Below are 20,797 nucleotides of genomic sequence, written 5' to 3' on the forward strand. Positions count from 1 at the left end.
CAAAGATGATATACTTTGCACATACTTTTCATGAATCTTCAAGACTCGGTGAACTATAGGAATCTCTCTTCCTTCTATCCTAAAAACAACAATTTCTCCCACTCGTATGGGATCTTCAACTCGATTTGTTAGAAATAGAAGATCTCCTCTATGAAATGCAGGTTCCATGCTGCCACTAGGAGGGAAAGAAGAATATAATAGCAAAAAGAAAGTATGAGATTAAACGTACTTTCCAAATTAGATATTCAACAAAATAAAAAATATCACTTCTGGAGTATACTCAATACTTTAACAACTATATCAACAGAAATGTGTATTGTTCTCAAAATATGGTTTCCTCAGACTAATAAGTTACAACAAAGGATTTTGTTTTAGTTATTAACCTTCACTGACTAGTTCCATTTCAACTATTACTATTCAAAGAAGCTTAAATCTTGAAAAGGTCAGTGTTACTAATTCCTTAACCTTTTAAAATTTCAAATGACAAACAGAATATAAAAGAATGAACTTTAAAACAATGCCCTTATTCTCACTTCATCTGAAAACACTAAACATATTCAAATATGCAAATTAGAACTGGATCATCTTCCTCTGCCATTTATAAAGATAACAGCCAAGATGACCTTACAGGTTCAACTCATTTAGAAGGAAAAATGGCTCATCAAGTCAAAGAACTGTCAGCCACAGAGATAATGCTTGTGTTATCAATTTACTTATTTTAAAAAGAGAGAGAAAAAAAACAAGGAATAAGCAGAGATTTTTGCCTAAGAATTTCAGAAGCCAGGAAAAGATTCAATTCTATGGTAATAAGTAAGACTAACTTCTACAGAGTATCTTCTTACCTTTTACCTCTTCCATCCTACACCAAGTCCTAAAAAGGTCCTAAGATATTTGCACTAATTTATGAACTCCTTTTTATCTAACAAGAAGTAGCCCATCAGTATTTTTCAGAAACTCAAGCTCCGGTTTTCTATAACAACAGCTTAAGTAACAACAGAAAGACAAGAAATAAAGTTCAATGCGGGAATAAGTACAAACTCCAAACACTTTTGTTTAAAGACTCTCATCCCTCTATGTAAAGGGATATAGCAATGGGTCTCAAACTTTGCTGCACATTGGAATGACCTGAGGAACTTTTAAAAAATCTGCGGGCCAGGCACCATGGTTCAAGCCTATCATCCCAGCACTTGGGAGGTTGAGGTGGGAGGATCACTTGAGATCAGTTGTTCAAGACTAGCCTGGCCAACACAGTGAAACCCAGTCTCAACTAAAAATATAAAAATTAGCCAGGTTTGATGGCACACTCCAGTCTGGGCGATGGAGGGAGGCCCTGTGTTAAATGTTCTTATCACAAAAAAACAGAAAGCGGAGGTTGAAACTTTGCTGAAAGTGATGACATAGTATTCCAGCTTGAGCTATAGATTGTGAGTAATGTGTTTCACAGGAATATACTTACCTGCAAATTAATCAAGGTGTATACATTAAATATGTACAGCTTTTTGTATGTCAATCATATCTCAATAATTTGGTTAAAAAAGAGTAATCTAAGTACTATTACTTAGAGTCTAGATAATGTTAATGTACTATTACTTCGATTCTAGATAATATTAATAATTCAATTTATTTTAAATCTGCTGTCCATTATCTCCAGAAAGGATTTGGGCTTACAAAATTAAGCCCAAAATCTGACAAAACTATAATGTTTCTTTTCTTTTCTTTTCTTTTTTTTTTTTTTTTGAGACGGAGTTTCGCTCGTCGCCCAGGCTGGAGTGCAATGGAGCGATCTCTGCTCACTGCAACCTCCGCCTCCTAGGTTCAAGCGATTCTCCTGCCTCAGCCTCCTGAGTAGCTGGGACTACAGGCGCCTGCCACCACACCCGGCTAATTTTTGTATTTTTAGTAGAGACAGGGTTTCAACATGCTGGCCTCGAACTCCTGGTCTCGAACTCCTGGCCTCAAGTGATCTGTCTGCCTCAGCCTCCCAAAGTGCTAGGATTACAGGCATGGGCCACCACACCCAGCCTGTAATGTTTCAGTTAAACAACCAAGTGGTAATTCTCTAAAAACGAGTTACTAAATTGGGTTTTAAAATCACTAAGAGTGGCTGGGCATGGTGACTCATGCTTATAATCCCAGCATGTTGGGAGGCCAAGGTGGGAGGATTGCTTGAACCGAGGAGATCAAGACCAGACTGGGCAACACAGTGAGATCCTATTTGATATAGTTTGGCTGTGTCCCCACCCAAATCTCATCTTGAATTCCCACGTGTTGTGGGAGGGACCTGGTAGGAGGTCATTGAATCATGGGGCGGGTTTTTCCTGTGCTGTTCTGGTGATAGTGAATAAGTCTCATGAGATCTGATGGTTTTAAAAAGGGGAGTTCCACTGCAAAAGCTCTCTTCTCTTGTCTGCTGCCATATGAGACGTGCCTTTCACCTTCTGCCATGTCCCCAGTCACGTGGAACTGTAAGTCCATTAAACCTCTTTCTTTTGTAAATTGCCCAGTCTTGGGTATGTCTTTATCAGCAGCATGAAAATGGACTAATACACTGTTTCTACAAAAAAATTAAAAAATTAACCAGGTGTGGTGGAGCAGGCCTGCAGTCCCAGCTGCTCAGGGGGCTAAAATGGAAGGATCCTTTGAGACCGGTAGGTGGAGTCTGCTATGAGTTATGATGGCGCCACTGCACTCTATCCTGGGTAAACAGAGCGAGACCCCATCTTTAAAAAAAAAATTCACTAAGAGTATGAGTGCAAAGATAGGGAAGGAAGCAGAGTGGAGAAAAAAATTCAGTACTATTTGTCACCATAAGAGATGGTATTAATGCCTTCAAAATTCCTGGAGTCTAGTTTAGAAGTGATATTTAAAGGTCAGCAGGAAACTTGGAAATAATTAGTGATTCTTCTATACTGACACTGAAAACATGCTACAGAAAAACTCTTTAATTTGTGGAAGTACTATAACATCTAATGAAGTAACAACTAAATATCAGGCCTGGTGTATCAAAGTGAGGAATATAAAAAGACAGAACAATTTCAGGAAAATAAAGTACAATGAGACACTTTCTTAAGGGATGTGACAAAAAGAAACCTCACATGGTAACCTTTTTGTAGAACAGTCATGAGCCCTTTGGGGTTCTGAATGGAAATGCCTAACAAAGTGAGAATTTCTTTTCTATCTCTCTTTTTTTTTTTTTTTTTTTGGAGACAGGGTCTCGCTCTGTCGCCCAGGCTGGAGTGCAGTGGTGCAATCAGAACTCATTGCAGGCCTCAAGCTCCAGGGCTTAGGCGATCCCCCCACTTCAGCCTCCCGAGTAGCTGAGACTACAGGTGCATGCCACCACACCCGCTAATTTTTGTATTGTTTGTGGAGACAGGGTTTCACCACATTGCACAAGCTAGTCTCAAATTCCTGAGCTCAAGCAATCCGCCTGCCTGAGCCTCCCAAATTGCTGGGACTACAGGCATAAGCCACCGCGCCCAGCCTGAGAATTTCTTACAATTGAGAAGTAGTGACTAATTTTCTTCCAGGCCCTTTTCTGGAAAACAGTAGTTTCTAAGGGAATGATATACCAGTTATTTCATATCTCAATTTTTCTCCCAAGTAATGCCATGCAATTCCATGCCTTGAAAGGAAAAACTGTTACCTGAGCACCACTACAATTGGACTTTCACTTCCAGTTATTACCATTAACCCCTTCCAGATCATTAGTGCTGATGAGACAATCATTCCGAAATTTAGGACTTGATAATAGAGCTGCAAGAACAAAAGAGAAGACATCAGATCCACCATTATACCCACTTTGGAAAGCAATTGAGAGCGGTAACAATTTGAAAGTTTCAAGCAGTACTATTAGGACAACTACAGTTCTGAGACATTCTTTAATATACTATAATAATTATGCCATCAGCATATCAAAACAGGCCCCCCTTCTTTCGCCAAAGCACCCTGCTCCATTTTGTTTGGTAAAACATTAGTTACATTTATATAACACCATATTATTTTAAGAACCTTTCACAAAAGTTATTTCATTTGGGCTCCATAATCATTCAGCTTAAATTCAATCATACCCATGCTACTTACCAGCCAACAGTAATCTGTCTCTGCTGCTGAACTCCTCTATTACTTTACTTTTCTTTTTTTTTTTTGGAGCCTCGCTCTCGCTCTGTCACCCAGGCTGGAGTGCAGTGGTGCCATCTCAGCTTACTGCAACCTCCGTCTCCTGGGTTCAGGAAATTCTCCTGCCTCATCCTCCCGAGTGGCTGGGACTACATGCATGCACCATCACGCCCAGCTAATTTTTTTGTATTTTCAGGAGAAACGGGGTTTCACCATGTTGGTCAGGTTGATCTCGAACTCTTAACCTCAAATGATCTGCCCACCTCCGCCTCCTAAAGTGCTGGGATTACAGGCATGAGTCACCACGCCCGGCCCTCTATTACTTTTCTACCATATTTATCCCTTGATAATCATGGGAATAGTCAATGACATTTAACTCTACCTTCTCATTTTACAGTTAAGGAAACTGTCTCATAAAGAGGAGACTTCACCAAGTCCTATAGCTTATCAGTCACATAGTCAAGACTTGAAGGCCAGCTTTCTTACTAAATCTCTAGTACTCCACAAATTCTAAAATTCTGTGACTTGAATAATCGGATAAAACACCAGAAGGCATTTCAATTTCAAATAAAGAAAATTCAGAACGTATGGAAAAAGGCAAAAAATATTACCAAATCAGATAAGAGAAATAATGTGAGCTAACTGTTTTGGGCCAAGGCTGGAAAAAGCATAGAGAGGATGACCAGACACCAAGGCAAATAGTTCAAAAGGAAAAAGCTAGTACTGGAAAGTACTGGGAGAGATCTGAAAAAGCATATTAAGGTCCAACTATGAAGAAACTTAAACACAGGACTGAACCTGTGGATCTAACAAAACATTAGTAATATAAAGTGAAAAAACAAAAGTTTCAAAAGGTCTTACTCTGTCGCCCAGGCTGGAGTATAGTGGCACAATCACAGCTCACTGCAGCCTCCAACTCCTGGGCTCAAGCAACCCTCCTACCTCAGCCTCCTGAGTAGCCAGATGTGGTAATTTTTGTATGTTTTGTAGGGAAGAGGTTTCGCCATATTGCCCAGGCTGATCTTGAACTCCTGGGCTCAAGCAATCCGCCTACCTCAGCCTCCCAAAGGGCTAGGATTACAGGTGTGAGCCACCATGCCTGGTCACTTTTGATAAGATTTGCTTGTGGACATTCTACACAACTGTCCTAGTCTCTTCAAAAATCCAATGTCATTCAATGTCATGGAAAAAAAGGTGGAAGACTGTTCTAGATTAAAAAGGACTAAAGAGATATAACAACCAAATATAATGCACAAACTTTGGTTTCTTTGTTGTTTTTTTCTTCCTTCTCATTCAGTTCTAATAATACACAAACTTTGGCTGGATCTTGGTTCAAAAAAAAAAAAAAAGCGTAAGAAAAAATCTGAACTATAAAAGACATTTTGGGGTGAATTAGGGAAACTCAAAATATGATTTGAATATTAAATGACACTAGGAAATTCATGTTAATTTTCTTTTTTCTCTTTTCTTTTTTTTTTTTTTTTTTGAGACAGGGTCTTGCTCTATCACACAGGCTGCAGTACAGTGACATGATCTCAGCTCACTGTAACCTCTGCTCCCAAGTTCAAGTGGTTCTCATGCCACAGTCTCCCAAGTAGCTGGGATTACAATGGGCATGCATCATCACACCTGGCTAATTTTTGTATTTGTAGTAGAGACGGGGTTTCACCATGCTGGCCAGACTGGTCTCAAACTCCTGTCTTCAAGCAATCCACCCACCTTGACCTCCCAAAGTGCTGGGACTACAGATGTGAACCACTGCACCCAGCCTCTAATTTTCTTAAATTATGTGATAAATTATGTGATAATGGTGTTGTGGTTATGTAGAACACTGTCCTTATCATAAGAGATGCATATTAGTAGTAGTTGGCTAGTAGTTGTAGTTAGGGGTGAATTGTCATTATCTGCAATTCATTTTCAACTGATTCAGCAAAAAAAAATTCTATATATGCACACACACATAAGTATACATAGAACACATATGGCAAAAATGCTAATAATTGTTGGATCTGTGTGACAGATTACAGGTGTTCCCTGTACTTTCTTTCAATTTTTCTGAAAAATTCCAAAAAATGTGTAGAAAAAAATGGAAGAAGCCAGGTGCAGTGGCTCACGTCTGTAATCCCAGCAATTTGGGAGGCTGAGGTGGGCGGGTCACTTGAGGCCAGAAGGAGGAGACCAGCCTGGCTAACATGGCGAAACCCATCTCTACTAAAAACACAAAAATTAGCTGGGTGTGGTGGGACATGCCTGTAATCCCAGCTACTTAAGAGGCTGAGGCACAAGAATTGCTTGAACCCAGAAGGCGGGGGTTGCAGTAAGCTGAGATCGCACCATTGCACTCCAGCCTGGGCAACTGAGCAAGACTCTGTCTCAAAAAAAATAATAATAAAAAGGAAGAAAATAAAATAAATGTTAGTTGTTATATTTGGGGGTGTAATACTAGGCAATTCTTATTTCTTTCATTTTGATCATCTACATTTTCTACTTCTTCCCTTTTTAAACCAATTGTAATTTTTATCAAAACACTATATACACATACATACAAGAATATGTAAAAAAAGCAATATCCTAGCCATGGCAGGCCACCATTTTCATCTCTTCTAGCTATTTATTCTGATATTTACCCCAACCATTCTAAAAACTAATTGTTTGTTTACTTTCATACTAGGGTGTTAATGCATGACGTTCAAAATGTGCAACGAGGGACTAGGCACAGAGACTCATGCCTGTAATCCCAACACTTTGGGAAGCCGAGGTGGGAGGATCACTTGAGCCTAGGAGTTCGAGACCAGAAAGCAAGACCTTAATCTCTACAAAAAAGTACAAAAAAGGCCGGGCGCAGTGGCTCACGCCTGTAATCCCAGCACTTTTAGAGGCCGAGGTCACTTTTAGAGATCACGAGATCAGGAGTTCAAGACCAGCCTAGTCAACATGGTGAAACCTCATGTCTACTAAAAATACAAAAATTAGCCAGGCGCGGTGGCACGTGCCTCTAATCCCAGTTACTTGGGAGGCTGAGGCAGGAGAATTGCTTGAACTGGGAAGTGGAGGTTGCAGTGAGCCAAGACTGCACCATTGCATTCCAGCCTGGGCGACAGAGCAAGACTCCGCATTAAAAAAAAAGAAGAAGAAGGTGGTACAGGAAAACTTAGAACATTAAACAGAGATGTGGATAATTAAAAAAAAAAAAATTCAGAGGCTGGGCTCGGTGGCTTATGCATGTAATCCCAGCACTTTGGGAGGCCAAGGCGAGCAGATCTCCTTGAACTCCTGAGGTTAGGAGTTCAAGACTAGCCTGACCAACATGGAAAAACCCCCCATCTCTACTAAAAATACCAAATTAGCTGGGCTTGGTGGCACATGCCTGTAATCCCAGATACTTGGGAGGCTGAGGCAGGAGAATCACTTGAACTTGGGAGAAGGAGGTTGCAGTGGGCCAAGATCCCACCATTGCACTCCAGCCTGGGCAACAAGGGTGAAACTCCATCTCAAAAAAAAAAAAAAAAAAAAAAAGAAAGAAAGAAAAATTAGCTGGGTGTGGTGGCGCATGCCTGTAGTCCCAGCTCCTTGGAGGCTGAGGCAGGAGAATCACTTGAACCCAGGAGGTAGAGGCTGCAGGGAGCTATGATTGTCCCACTGCATTCTGGCCCAGGTGCCAGAGCAAGACTGTGTCTCAAAAAATAAACACAATTGTGATGAGGAATCCAGCTCTCTTGTACCATTTTCTATTTTCTCCCTACAATTATTGACCTGTTTTTCCTGCATACTTTATAAAAACGTTTCAAGTTTCATATTCTTATAAATTCAAAGTTAATCTCTGAACAGACAGACAAGAAACTGGGGAAGAGGAACCAGGAGTCAAGGTGGAAGGAAAAGATGTTCTGATACACATACTTCACGTTTTTACCGTTTTTAGTATATGCAAGTATCACCTGTTCAAAACTAAACTGTTTAGGTTTATTTTTTTAAGTCCATGCTAATGGCCAGAACACTGTATTTCAAGCATTCCAATGAAGCATGGTGTACTCAATCAATGTGATTAATCAATTTCCACAAAAGGAAATCTGAACATTTTCTCAGAGACACTTAGATATTTGCTATTCTTTTGAGTAATGGAGTGATGTGAGCACGTGGGTAATCTGAAACCTACTTTGACACTCACATTTACAGGTAAGGAAACTGAGGCACAGAGAAGCTAAGCGATATGCTCATGGTTGCATATCTACTGGCTGGCAGAGTAGCACTATTAGAACTCTGGCCTCCTAAATTCTACGTTTTCAAGATGGTGGCTTTTTAAAAGACAAAATGGGTCTTTTTATTCTGAAGGCTGAATTGAAGAAGTGGAGTGGGAGATGATAGAAGTAGGAAAACTGGCCTCTAAGATGCAATTATGTCAACCAGAAGATAGTGAGGAATTAAGACTCAATTTTCCAACTTTCTGCACTAAAAATATCACCTACAGTACTGGTTAGGACAATAGATTCTGGGCCCTAATTCAGAACCTCTGAGGAAGGGGTTGTATGATTCTACAATGTATATAGCTCCACAATCCCTTGCTCAAAACCCTTGGGGGTCAGATGTGTTTCAGGATTCAGAATGGGTGTGATTTTGAAAAGGTAATACTTGCATGTACCCTATGTTACATACATACTCTTAGCAGGGTTTATGGCAATATCCCATTATCAAACACATTAAGATTTTGGCAGCAAAACAAAAATTCACACGGAAGTAAATAAAAACTAAAAAAACAAAAAAACAAAAAAACCTGCATGTCAATCAGTTCACATCTATTTTGTTGAGGAAAAAAATTTCCATTTTCAAAAGGGCTCAGTTATAGAGTTGTCAGACGTTACCTAATAAGATATTTAATAAGATAACTGCTATTTAAAAGAAAAATGCCCACCAGGTGCAGTGGCTTATGGCTATAATCCCAGCACTTGGGAGGTCAAGGTGGAGGACTGCTTGAGCCCAGGAGTTCGAGTCCAGCCTGGGCAACATAGTGAGACCCCTATCTCTAAACAAAAAATAATAAATTTTAAAAATTAAGAAAAAAGAAAAGTGCCAGTCAAGGCAACATAGCAAGACCCTGTCTCTAAAAAAGAAAAAAAGAAAAAAAAAATTTCAATTAATTAGCTGAGTGTGGTGGCATGCACCTGTAGTCTCAACTACTTAAGAAGCTGAGGTGGGAGGATTGCTTGAGCCCAGGAGGTCGAGGCTGTAGTGAGTTGTGACCGCACCACTGCATTCTAGCCTGGGCAACAGTGCGAGACCTTGTCTCAAAAAATAATAATAAAATAAAAATGAACAAGTTAAAATATATGATTTCTTATGTCCTTGCAAGGAGGTCACGATCCCATCCATAATTATCCTTCTCCTTTTCCTCAGACATACAATGCATTTATTATGGAATCATTATTGTGAAATGTATCTAATCATCAAGATTGTCTTTCTCATTATTATTAGAGAAAAAGGTTAAAAGTTTCTGATTATGTATAACTGGTATGTTCCTTAAAACGTACCTATTTGTATACTGCTAAGTCAATCTGCAAGCCAAAACCTACACAGAAGCACACTATTTGCTAAAACAAACATTCTATCTGAGCAAAAGCTTGAAAAGTGTCATACTCTTCTCCCTTTCTTTTTATGCCTCTTTTCTTGCCAATAGTCTTTACTCAAAAGTCAAACATATTGCCTCCCTAGCCCCTACTTTCTTTATCACTATGTCTGAATGCTTAGGAATGTGTATAATCAGAAAACAAGTGTTGTCTCTTTCTGTACTGGCAGAAATAAGGTGGCAGCTACCTAACCTCATATCATCTGACCACATCAAGCTAACTATTAATAAAGACATTGCAACATATGTAGAATAATAACCACAGAATTGAATAGCCTTATTATTTTTTTCTAAGAAATGACCAGAACAATATTTCTTCAATGCTCAAGGTGAAACTAGAAAAGAATGATATCAAAACCAATCAAAGTTCTATATAATATCTCTCAGCAGCTGTGATATGGGGATTTGTGTTTACTATTCTTTTTTTTTCTTTTTGGGAAGTATTGTGTAGAACCCTCCCCGAAAGTCCTGTGACTAGAATAAGCCACAAGACAATTTATAATCCACTCTAAGTAATATATAATAAGAAATTAAGAAAACCCTAACACAGAAAATTCAGCAAGATAAAAGTTGATAATAATTTTAAATACTACAATTTAATGGGCTACAATCTAGAAGCTGTATCCTGTGTATTTACCGATCACAATGATCAAATACACCATTGTGCTTCCTATTCTTGTAAGAGATATTTGAAGATCAACATATAGGATATGTTTGTAGAAATCAGAAGCAAAAATGTGTCTTAGAGCTACAAAACAGCAGTTGGCCTAAGTCTTAAATTCCATTTATCTTAAGACCTCAAATTAAGGGATTCATTAATCCATAATCACAATTCTCCTGCTTTCTAACTCACGAAAGCAGAAATTAGAAGCTAAGTATTACAGAGAGTATACTGATAGCAGCTAGAAGTGAAATTGATGGTGCTGAAAAAATTGAAATATCTTCAAATGGACACTATTATTGTGATCCAATAAAGTCAACGCAAGTCCTGGAATAAATCTTAAATGATAATTTTTTAAATCCCTAATAGTCTAAACAAGCATACCGCCATTAAAACAAGTTTCACTTTAGAAATCTGTTAAATCTTTTAAAATCTGACAAGTGAAAACATATTTAACATATACAAACACATGTATAGCAGCTTCCCTCACAATAGCCTCAAACTGGAAATAACTCATATGCCTATCAACAGATGAATTCAGGCTCACTGGAGCATTTTAGATTTTGGATATTTCAGATTTGGGATGTTCAATCAGTAAAATGCAAATAGAAGTATTAAAAAAAAATCCAAAATACTTCTGGCCCCAAGCATTTCAGATAAGGGATACTCAACCTGTATATAAATTGCAGTATTTCTATAAAATGGAATACTACTCAGGAATACAAAGGAATTAACTACTGACACATGCAACATAGGTGAATTTCCAAAATATGCTGTCCTGGCCAGGAGTGGTGGCTCATGCCTATACTCCCAGCACTTTGCAAGGCCAAGGAGGGCAGATCACTTGAGGCCAGGAGTTTGAGACCAGCCTGGACAACACAGCAAAACCCCGTCTCTACCAAAAATACAAAATTTATCCGGGCATGGTGGCATGTGCCTGTGGTCCCAGCTGCTCGGGAGGTTGAGGTGGGAGGATGGCTTGAACCTGGGAGGCAGAGGTTGCAGTGAGTTGAGATCACACCACTCCACTCCAGCCTGGGCGACAGAGCAAGACTCTGTCTTTTTTTTGTTTGTTTGTTTGAGACGGAGTCTCGCTCTGTCGCCCAGGCTGGAGTGCAGTGGCCGGATCTCAGCTCACTGCAAGCTCCGCCTCCTGGGTTCACGCCATTCTCCTGCCTCAGCCTCCCGAGTAGCTGGGACCACAGGCGCCCGCCACCTCGCCCGGCTAATTTTTTGTATTTTTTAGTAGAGACGGGGTTTCACCGTGTTAGCCAGCATGGTCTCGATCTCCTGACCTCGTGATCCGCCCATCTCGGCCTCCCAAAGTGCTGGGATTACAGGCTTGAGCCACCGCGCCCGGCCGACTCTGTCTTAAACAAACAAACAAACAAAAAAAAACAAACAACAGAAAACAAAAAAACAAAATGAGCTAAAGAGACCAAATTTACCTTCCTGCCTGAAATAACTGAAACACTGGACAAAATATATGGAACAAGGGTTTTCAGACATTGGACATGTGACTGTGTTCAGGTAGTAAGGACTATGATTACTTAGAAAGGGGAAACAAAGAAGGTGAGACTGACAACTGCCTCAACTTATAGATCGGAGAATTTCCAGACCACAGGGCAAAGGAGAAATGCAGACGGAGCCTAGCAGTCTCCCTGACTTAAGGATAAAGAACTGGGGAGTTCAGCCAGGCACGGTGGCTCAAGCTGTAATCCCGGATCTTAGGGAGGCAGAGGCAGGAGGATAGCTTGGGCCCAAGAGTTCAAAACCTGCCTGGGCAATTTAGCAAGATCCCCATTCTCCACAAAAAAAGAAAAAAACAAAGACACACACACACAAAAAGGAAGAACTGGGAGTTCAGGGAGACAAAAGCAAAGATCAGTGCATGCATGTGAGGGGACTACTGAGGATGGAAAAAGAACCATCTAAAAGGAGCGGATAGAACAATTCTCACAGCTCTTACGGAGGAAGAATAGTTTGTTTCCACCAGAGTAGAAATCTTCATGGGGCTTTGGATTAGAGTACTCAGAAAGGTATTATTCACTTGTAGTGCAAAATTAGCCATAGACTAACAGCTGCTCTGGATCCATCTAACAAAGCTTCATAAGAGCTTGAGAAGACCAAACTGTTTCCAACTAACTTGCCTGTATCCCAGAATAAAGCTCAAGAATATTTATGCAAATACAAAAATATCCAGCACCCAAAAAGGTAAAATTCACAAAGTCTGGCAACCAATAAAAAACTACCAGATATGCAAAGAGGCAAGAAAATATGACCTATAATGAGAAAAATCAATAAATAGAAACAGACCCCAAAATGGCAGAAATTATAGGATTAGTAGAAAGGGATATCTGCTGGGCGAGGTGGCTTATGCCTGTAATCCCAGCACTTTAGGAGGCGAAGGCGGGTGGATCACAAGGTCAGGAGTTCAAGACTGGCCTGGCCATGTCTTGAAGAGTCATGGTAAAACCCCGTCTCTACTAAAAATACAAAAATTAGCCTGGCGTGGTGGCGCATGCCTGTAATCCTAGCTAATCAGGAGGCTGAGGCAGAAGAATTGCTTGAATCCAGGAGGTGGAGGTTGCAGTGAGCTGAGATCACGCCACTACATTCAAGCCTGGGTGACAGAGCAAGACTCCATCTCAAAAAATAAAAAACGAAAACCAAAAACAAAAACAAAAAAAGGTAGAGGAAAACTTAACACATTAAGTAGAGATGCGGATGACAGAAAAATATCCAGAGGCCGGGCGCAGTGGCTCACACCTGTAATCCCAGCACTTTGGGAAGCCAAGGCAGGCAGATCACCTGAGGTCGGAAATTTGAGACCAGCCTGACCAACACGGAGAAACCCTGTCTCTACTAAAAATACAAAATTAGCCGGCCGTGGTGGCGCATGCCTGTAATCCCAGCTACTCGGGAGACTGAGGCAGGAGAGTCACTTGAACCTGGAAGGCAGAGGTTGCAGCGAGCCAAGATCACGCCATTGCACGCACTCCAGCCTGGGCAACAAAGCTAGACTCCGTTTCAAGAAAAAAAAATGTAAATGATCAAATACTTTACTTAGAAGTTAAATATTGTTCACTTGGATAAATAAAACAATGTTCAATTATATGCTGCCTACAAAAATGCACTTTAAAGACACAAATATTGTGAAAGAAAAAGAAAAAAAGAGAAAAACACATATCATGCTTACATTAATCAAAAGAAAATTGAAGGAAAAAAAAGCAAGCTAGAGTGGTTGCATTAATATCATACAAAGTAGATTTTGGCTGGCACAGTGGATCACGCCTGTAATCCCAGCACATTGGGAGGTCAAGGTGGGTGGATCATGAGGTCAAGAGATGGAGACCATCCTGGCCAACATGGTGAAACCCCATCTTTACTAAAAATACAAAAATTAGCTGGGCGTGGTGGCATGCAGCTGTAGGCCCAGCTACTTGGGAAGCTGAGGCAGGAGAATCGCTTGAACCCGGGAGGTGGAGGTTGCAGTGAGCAGAGATCACACCACTGCACTCCAGCCTGGAGACACAGTGAGACTCTGTCTCAATAATAATAATAATAGGGAGGTAAGTTCATCATGAGGATGTAAAAATTCTAAACATTTATGCAACTAATAACCCGGCTAATTTTTTCAAAAATTTTTGGCCATGGGCAGTGGCTCACACCTATAATCCCAGCACTTTGGGAAGCCAAGGTAGGTGGATCGCCTGAGGTCAGGAGTTTGAGACCAGCGTAGCCAACATGGTGAAACCTCATCTCTACTAAAAATACAAAAATTAGCTGGGCGTGGTGGCGGGCACCTGTAATCCCAGCTACCTGGGAGGCTGAGGCAGGAGAATCGCTTGAACCCGGGAGGCGGAGATTGCAGTGAGCTGAGATCGCATGCACCATTGCACTCCAGCCTGGGCAACAAGAGCGAAACTCCGTCTCAAAAAAAAAAAAAAAAAGAAAAAATTTTAGAGATGAGGTCTTGCTACGTTGCCCAGGCTGGTCTCAAACTCCTGGGCTCAACAATCCTCCTGCCTCAGCCTCCTGAGCAGCCGAGATTATAGACACAAGCAACAGTGCCCAGTTTACAAATATATTTATACCAATATATTATACAACTTTACATATTAGACAACTTTGATGAAGTAAATCAATTCCTTGATACCAACCACCAAAATTCACTTAAGAAGAAATAGACAACCTGAATAGACTTATATTCTATTTGAATATAATTAATTTGAATTTATGGATTTAAATAATCCATATTATTAAATAATTTGAATTTATGAATTTAAAATCTTCCCACAAAGAAAACTCCAGGCTCAGATGGCATTCACTGGCAAATTCTACCAGACATTTAAGGAAAAAAATTCTAACAATTCTAGACACTAACTCTTCCAGAAAATTGCAGAAAAGTAAATACTCCCCAACTTACTCTATTAATCCAGTAAGCCAATTTTAAGCCAGTTTTAAGTAAGGTTCTGCAACAGGTCCAGCTTTGAAAGCTCTACTAGTAGCTGGGATTACAGTAGTACCCATGTGACTCAGAAGATTTCATGGTGACTGGTATGTCTGTAATGGATAGGGATGCTATATGGAGCCTTCGGCAGTCCTTTACAAGTAAATGACAGCCAAGACCTTTCGGATAGGGAAAAAGCTATACTGTCCTTTGGAGAATCGTTCTCCTTTTGAGTAACAGCTTTTAGTTTGCTACTGAGTTCTTGTAGAGACTGAAAACTTGACCATGGGCCAAGTTAACATGTGACCTGAACTCCGTGACATGCACTGGATGCCTGGACGCTGTCAGATTCAGCAAGCCATAAAGTAGGACATGCATAGCAGTAAGTACTCCATCATTAAGTGTAAGTGGTATAGAGAAGACTGGGCTCAAGCATGTCCTGAAGACACAAGTAAATATGAGCAAGTGACTCAGATACCCATGGCTCCTAATAATGCTACCCTGCTTCCTCCCTCATATTGTATTTACTGCCTCATGAGGAGCTCCCCATGACAGCTGACTAAGGAAGACTTTAGGCCTGATTTGTGATGGTTCAACATAAACCATCTAGCACTAACTGAAAGCAGACAGCTGTAGCATTACAATGTCATGCAGGGTTGATCATGAAGGATTGTGAAGAAGAGAAATCCTCCCAATGGGCAGCTTCAAGTGATACTGCAGTTGTTCATTTTGCCTGGATGGAGAGATGACTACAGATGTAGATTTACATTGATTCAAAAATGACTAGCAGTTTGGCTGGATGGACAGTGACTTGGAAGGGACATCACTGGAAAGTTGAGACAAGAAGTCTAAGGAAGAGATATGTGGATGGAGCACTCCAAATATGTATATAGAATATGAAGATAATTGTGTACCATATAAATGCTCATCAAAGAATTACCTCAGCAGAAGATCTTAATAATCAGGTGAACAAAAATGACTTCTTCTGTGGATATCAGTCAGCCTATTTCCCCAGCCACCTGTCTTACCCAGCAGACTCATGACTAAAGTGGCTGCAGCAGTCAAGATAAAGGTTAGCAACATGGACTTCCACTCACCAAGACCTATTAGGTTCTAGCCAACACTGAGTGACTAGCCTGCCAACCGCAAAAAAACAATACTGCCGCCAATCCTGATGGCAGGCTGATCATACTTCATCATTTCAATCATGAAAGGAACAGCAATTTCTTCTTGCTAGACTAGCCTCTCGATATAGATTGGTCTTCCTTGTCCTTAGTATTTCCGTCAAAAAGCACCATCCACAATCTTACAGAATGCCTTATTCTTCATTGTGGTATCCCATACAACACTGCTTCTGACTGGGGGACTTATTTTATAGCAACTAAAGCACAGCAGTGGGCAAGCAGTCATGGAATTCACTAGTCTTATCATGTCCCTCATCACCTTGAAGTAGCCAGCCTGAAATAACAGAATAGTAGACCATTTTCGATTTATTGTCTCTCAACTCCAAATCCACCCTCCTTCCTTGTGTTACTCAAGCTGAATCCTATAAACACAAATCCTCTGCCAGCTGGCTTAATGTTAGGTGTAATTAATAAAGGGTATTGAAAGGCCACTGCAAAACAGAGGGCTTCCCCTCCTGGTTTCAACATGATTTTAGTCCACCTAGTACCCAGTGGGTCAGTGTGCTGGAAGCCTGGTAGTGCTCACTTCAGTGACCACCAAGGTTGACTCGAGCCCACACACACTCTCTGCCAAATTTCTCAACCTTCCAGTAATTCACGACTATAAACCAGCTCCAGGTCAGTACTCTGGCAAATGGTATTGCCATGATAGGTTGCATGTTGCTGTGGCAGCCAAACCCTCACCAAAAGGTCTGAATCTCAGGCTTGGGAGGGGTTTGGGGTAAGGTGCTTTCTTAGTTCTTTCTTTGTTCACTCTTCCTCATCCTGAAGGATAGTAGCTATTTTCTGCATATGCTACTTCTGGAATCTTTTTTTTTTTCTTTTTAAAGAGAAAGGGTCTCATTCTGTTGCCCAGGCTGGAGTATAGTAGCATGATCATAGCTCACTGCAGGCTTAAACTTCTGGGCTCAAGTGATTCTCCCGCCTCAGCCTCCCGAGTAGCTAGGACTACAGGTGAGCACTACCATGCCTGGCTAATATTTTAACTTCTTATAGAGACTGGGTCTCACTATATTGCCCAGGTTGGTCTTGAACTCCTGGCCTCAAGTGATCCTCCTGTCCGGGCTTCCTAAAGTGCTGGGATTATAGGCATGAGCCACTGAGCCCGGCCAAGAGTCCTCTTTTACCCCTTTCAGTAGTTTAGCATCTTCTAGTAATTAACAGTTATTTATATTAGATTTTCCCTGTTCAATTACTGCTACGGTTACTCTCTTCTGCGTGACAGAAATGGCCTTTTCAGAATACAGTTATGGCATCAGCTAGGTGGCAACACTTTGTGGGTCTGGGGTAATGTCTAATGTCCTCCAGTATGTTGTATATGATCTGAATTGACAACCAACATATGGTGCTGTTTTTTCTATAGCTAGGATTCACTAGTCCAGGAATTAAAGGATAGGAATGGGTGTGACTCCTCTCATTATTACCCCTAATGATCTGGTAGTGAAATTTCTGCTTCCAGACCAGGGGCAGTGGCTCACACCTGTAATCCCAGCACTTTGGGAGGCCGAGGCGGGTGGATTACCTTAGGTCATGGTTCGAGACTAACCTGGTCAACATGGTGAAACCCCATCTCTACTAAAAATACAAAAATTAGCCAGGTGTAGTGGTATGCACCTGTAGTCCCAACTACTCAGGAGACTGAGGCAGGAGAATTGCTTGCACCCAGGAGGCAGAGGTTGTAGTGAGCTGAGATCGCACCACTGCACTCTAGCCTGGGCAAGAGAGCCAGATTCCATTAAAAAAAAAAAAAAAAAATTGCTCCCCATCCTCACAACTTTTAAATCTGCTGATTTAAAGGTTTTATTTATTTATTTGTTTATTTATTTATTTATTTATTTTGAGATGGAGTTTCGCTCTTGTCACCCAGGTTGGAGTAGAGTGGCACAATCTCAGCTCACTGCAACCTCTGCTTCCCGGGTTCAAGCGATTCTCCTGCCTCTACTGAGTAGCTGCGAATACAGGTGCCCGCCACAATGTCCAGAATTTTTTTATTTTTCGTGGAGATGGGGTTTCACCTTATTGGCTAGGCTGGTCTCGAATTCCTGACCTCAGGTGATCCACCCGCCTCAGCCTCCCAAAGCGCTGGGATTACAGATGTGAGCCACCACACCTGGACTGATTTAAAGGTTTTAATTCACAAAGGTTTTAATCCATCCATCAGGGGACATAATGGTTCCATTAAACTGAATGTTAAGACTGCTACTTGGTCACTTTGGGCTTCTCATTCCAGAGAACCAAAATGCAGCAGGGTTATAATTGGTTAGGGTGATTGATCCTGATCATCAGAGAGAAACAGGGTTGCTACTATGCCACGAGGGAAGCAAATGGAACTGGAATATAGAGGATCTCTGGGGCCCCTCAGTACTCCCACCTAAAAGTCAGTGAAAACTCCAACAACCCAATTCAGGTAGGACTTCTTATGACAACCCCAGTAAAGAAGGGTAGGTCACCCCAAGGCAAGAAATTATGACCAATTTAGGTTATTGCTGAGAGCAGAGAAAGAAAACAGCTATGATCATGTGACCAATTACAGAAACAAAGGTTATATCAGAAACGTAACTTTTGTTTTATCTTTATTCAAAAGCTGGTATGATTAAAACAGGTGTGTATAGATGCCAAGTTGACAAAGGGTAGAATCTAACAGTTTTGTACTTTGTCAACTTGGTTAAGCTAGAACTAGGTTTCCCCAAATTCCCTTCCCTGTATGGTTCTGGGTTAGAGTTGGCCAAAAAGAAATCTGCCCAAGATTTGGAAGGTGAAAGTGCAGTAGTAGCTGTAATTACACAGAAGGTCACTGTAGTTAGAGATGGTAAGACAGACACTGAGGGGCTAGCAGAATTCAGCTCTTCTGGCTGACTCAGAGACTAGACAGACAGGCAACGGCCTCCCACGGATCTCTCCATCTGCTCTCCTTTGCAGTCTCACTCCAGCAGCTGGACGTGGAATCCTGTCCCAGACTCCATGGCAAGCTTAGATCTGTCCACCCAAACCAGTGCTTCAGAAGAGCTGCTTAGTGACATTCCTCTGGGTCTCTAATCCACTTTTAGACTCTTATCCAGTTTCTCCTACAATTGTGTGAGACTTTTTTTTTTTTGAGATGGAGTCTCACTCTGTCGCCAGACTGGAGTGCAGTGGAGCAATCTTGGCCTACTGCGACCTCCGCCTCCCAGGTTCAAGCAATTCTCCTGCCTCAGCCTCCTGGGTAGCTGGGACTACAGGCGCACGCCACCAGGCCCAGCTAATTTTTGTATTTTTAGTAGAGAAAGGGTTTCACCATGTTGGCCAGGATGGTCTCGATCTCTTGGCCTCGTGATCCACCTGCCTTGGCCTCCCAAAGTGCTGGGATTACAGGCATGAATCACCGCGCCCTGCCGAGGTTTTATTACTATAATAAATCCATTATTCAATAATACTCATGGTAGTTATTCTTCCAGACTAAACCCTGACTGATAAACCATGTTTTTTGGACAAAATTTTCCAGTTAAGGGGTAGACACCTTAAGTGTCTAGATTCTATATCTCACTTTCTTCCTTGAGCAGAAAAGATAACCCTTTTGAAGAAGAGTTAAAACCCCAGTTTCTCCTAAGGGGAGCTCATCTTTACTGTTATAGGTTTGTGCCATCTGGCTGTGGAAAAGAATAATCATCCTTGTCTTTATGTCATTTGTGGAGAGAACGTTATGAAAAAAATAACAAATGTAAAATATCAAGGAATGGTAGCAAGAAAATATCTTTGTTACTATGGTACTGTATTCTGGATTTTGCTCAGTTACACGGAATAAAGAATAATTTCTGGCTGTTCAAAAGAATATATTAGTCGGGTATAGTGGCTCACACCTGTAATCCCAGCACTTTGGGAGGCCAAGGCTGGTGAATCACTTGAGGTCAGGAGTTCAAGACCAGCCTGGCCAACATGGTGAAACCCCATCTTTACTAAAAAATACAAAAAGTTAGCCAGGCGTGGTGGCACACGCCTGTAATCCCAGTTACTCAGGAGACTGAGGCAAGATAAGTGCTTGAACCCAGGAGGCAGAGGTTGCAGTGAGATGGCACCACTGTACTCTAGCCTGGGTGACAGAGTGAGACTCTGTCTCAAAAAAAAAAGAATATACCTGTTGATGTTAATTGCAGTTTACAATAAAATTTTACTTGTGATTTTCTTGTGTATGTAATGGAGACTGATACCAATATTTCTACATTGAAACTTGGCAATTCATTAATAAATCTTGACACTCTGCCGGTAATAAAGATTTTCCTGATCCTAAATAAGACCAGATTACTTTCCCATAAAAAAAAAAGTATACTCTGTGTTGGATACACCTCCTATTTACTTCACATTTATCCATATTAGGTCTATGTCTAAGAAAAATGTCTTAGGTTTCTGTATGTTTCAGGGACAACTCATTAAAAAAAAAAAAAAGTATCAAAGATACCTAGGCAACAGGGCAAAATCTCATCTCTACAAAAAATACAAAAATTAACCAGGCATGAGTTGGAGTCTCACTATGGTACCCAGTACACCTGTAGTCCCAACTACTTGGGAGGCTGAGGTGGGAGGATGGCTTGGACCCAGGAGGTTGAGGCTGCAGTGAGCTGTAATTGCGTCACTGGACTCCAGCCTAGGTGACAGAGCGAGACCTTATCTCAGGAAAAAAAAAAAAAAAAAGAAAAAAAAGTTATCTAGAAATCGTTAAAATATCACTGCAATAACAGTTAAGAGTTGGGTCATACTAAGAGATAGGAAGATATAAAAAGAATGAAGGA

General features: G+C 41.0%; 1 protein-coding gene across 6 annotated transcripts in view; it reads right to left on the bottom strand.

The window, feature by feature from the left end:
* The window catches only part of SEC11A (SEC11 homolog A, signal peptidase complex subunit), a 44,682-nt gene that overhangs the window by 16,649 nt on the left and 7,236 nt on the right, over positions 1-20,797 (bottom strand). For all 6 annotated transcript variants that reach the window (XM_003901333.4, XM_009210827.2, XM_009210829.2 and 3 more), the window contains exons 2-3: positions 3,647-3,756; positions 26-175 (exon numbers count right to left, since the gene is read on the bottom strand). In XM_003901333.4, coding sequence (XP_003901382.1) covers positions 26-175; positions 3,647-3,756 — 260 coding nt within the window. The remainder of the gene's footprint in view (positions 1-25; positions 176-3,646; positions 3,757-20,797) is intronic.

This window comes from Papio anubis, chromosome 7, assembly GCF_008728515.1.
Source record: "Papio anubis isolate 15944 chromosome 7, Panubis1.0, whole genome shotgun sequence".
Lineage (NCBI taxonomy): Eukaryota > Metazoa > Chordata > Mammalia > Primates > Cercopithecidae > Papio > Papio anubis.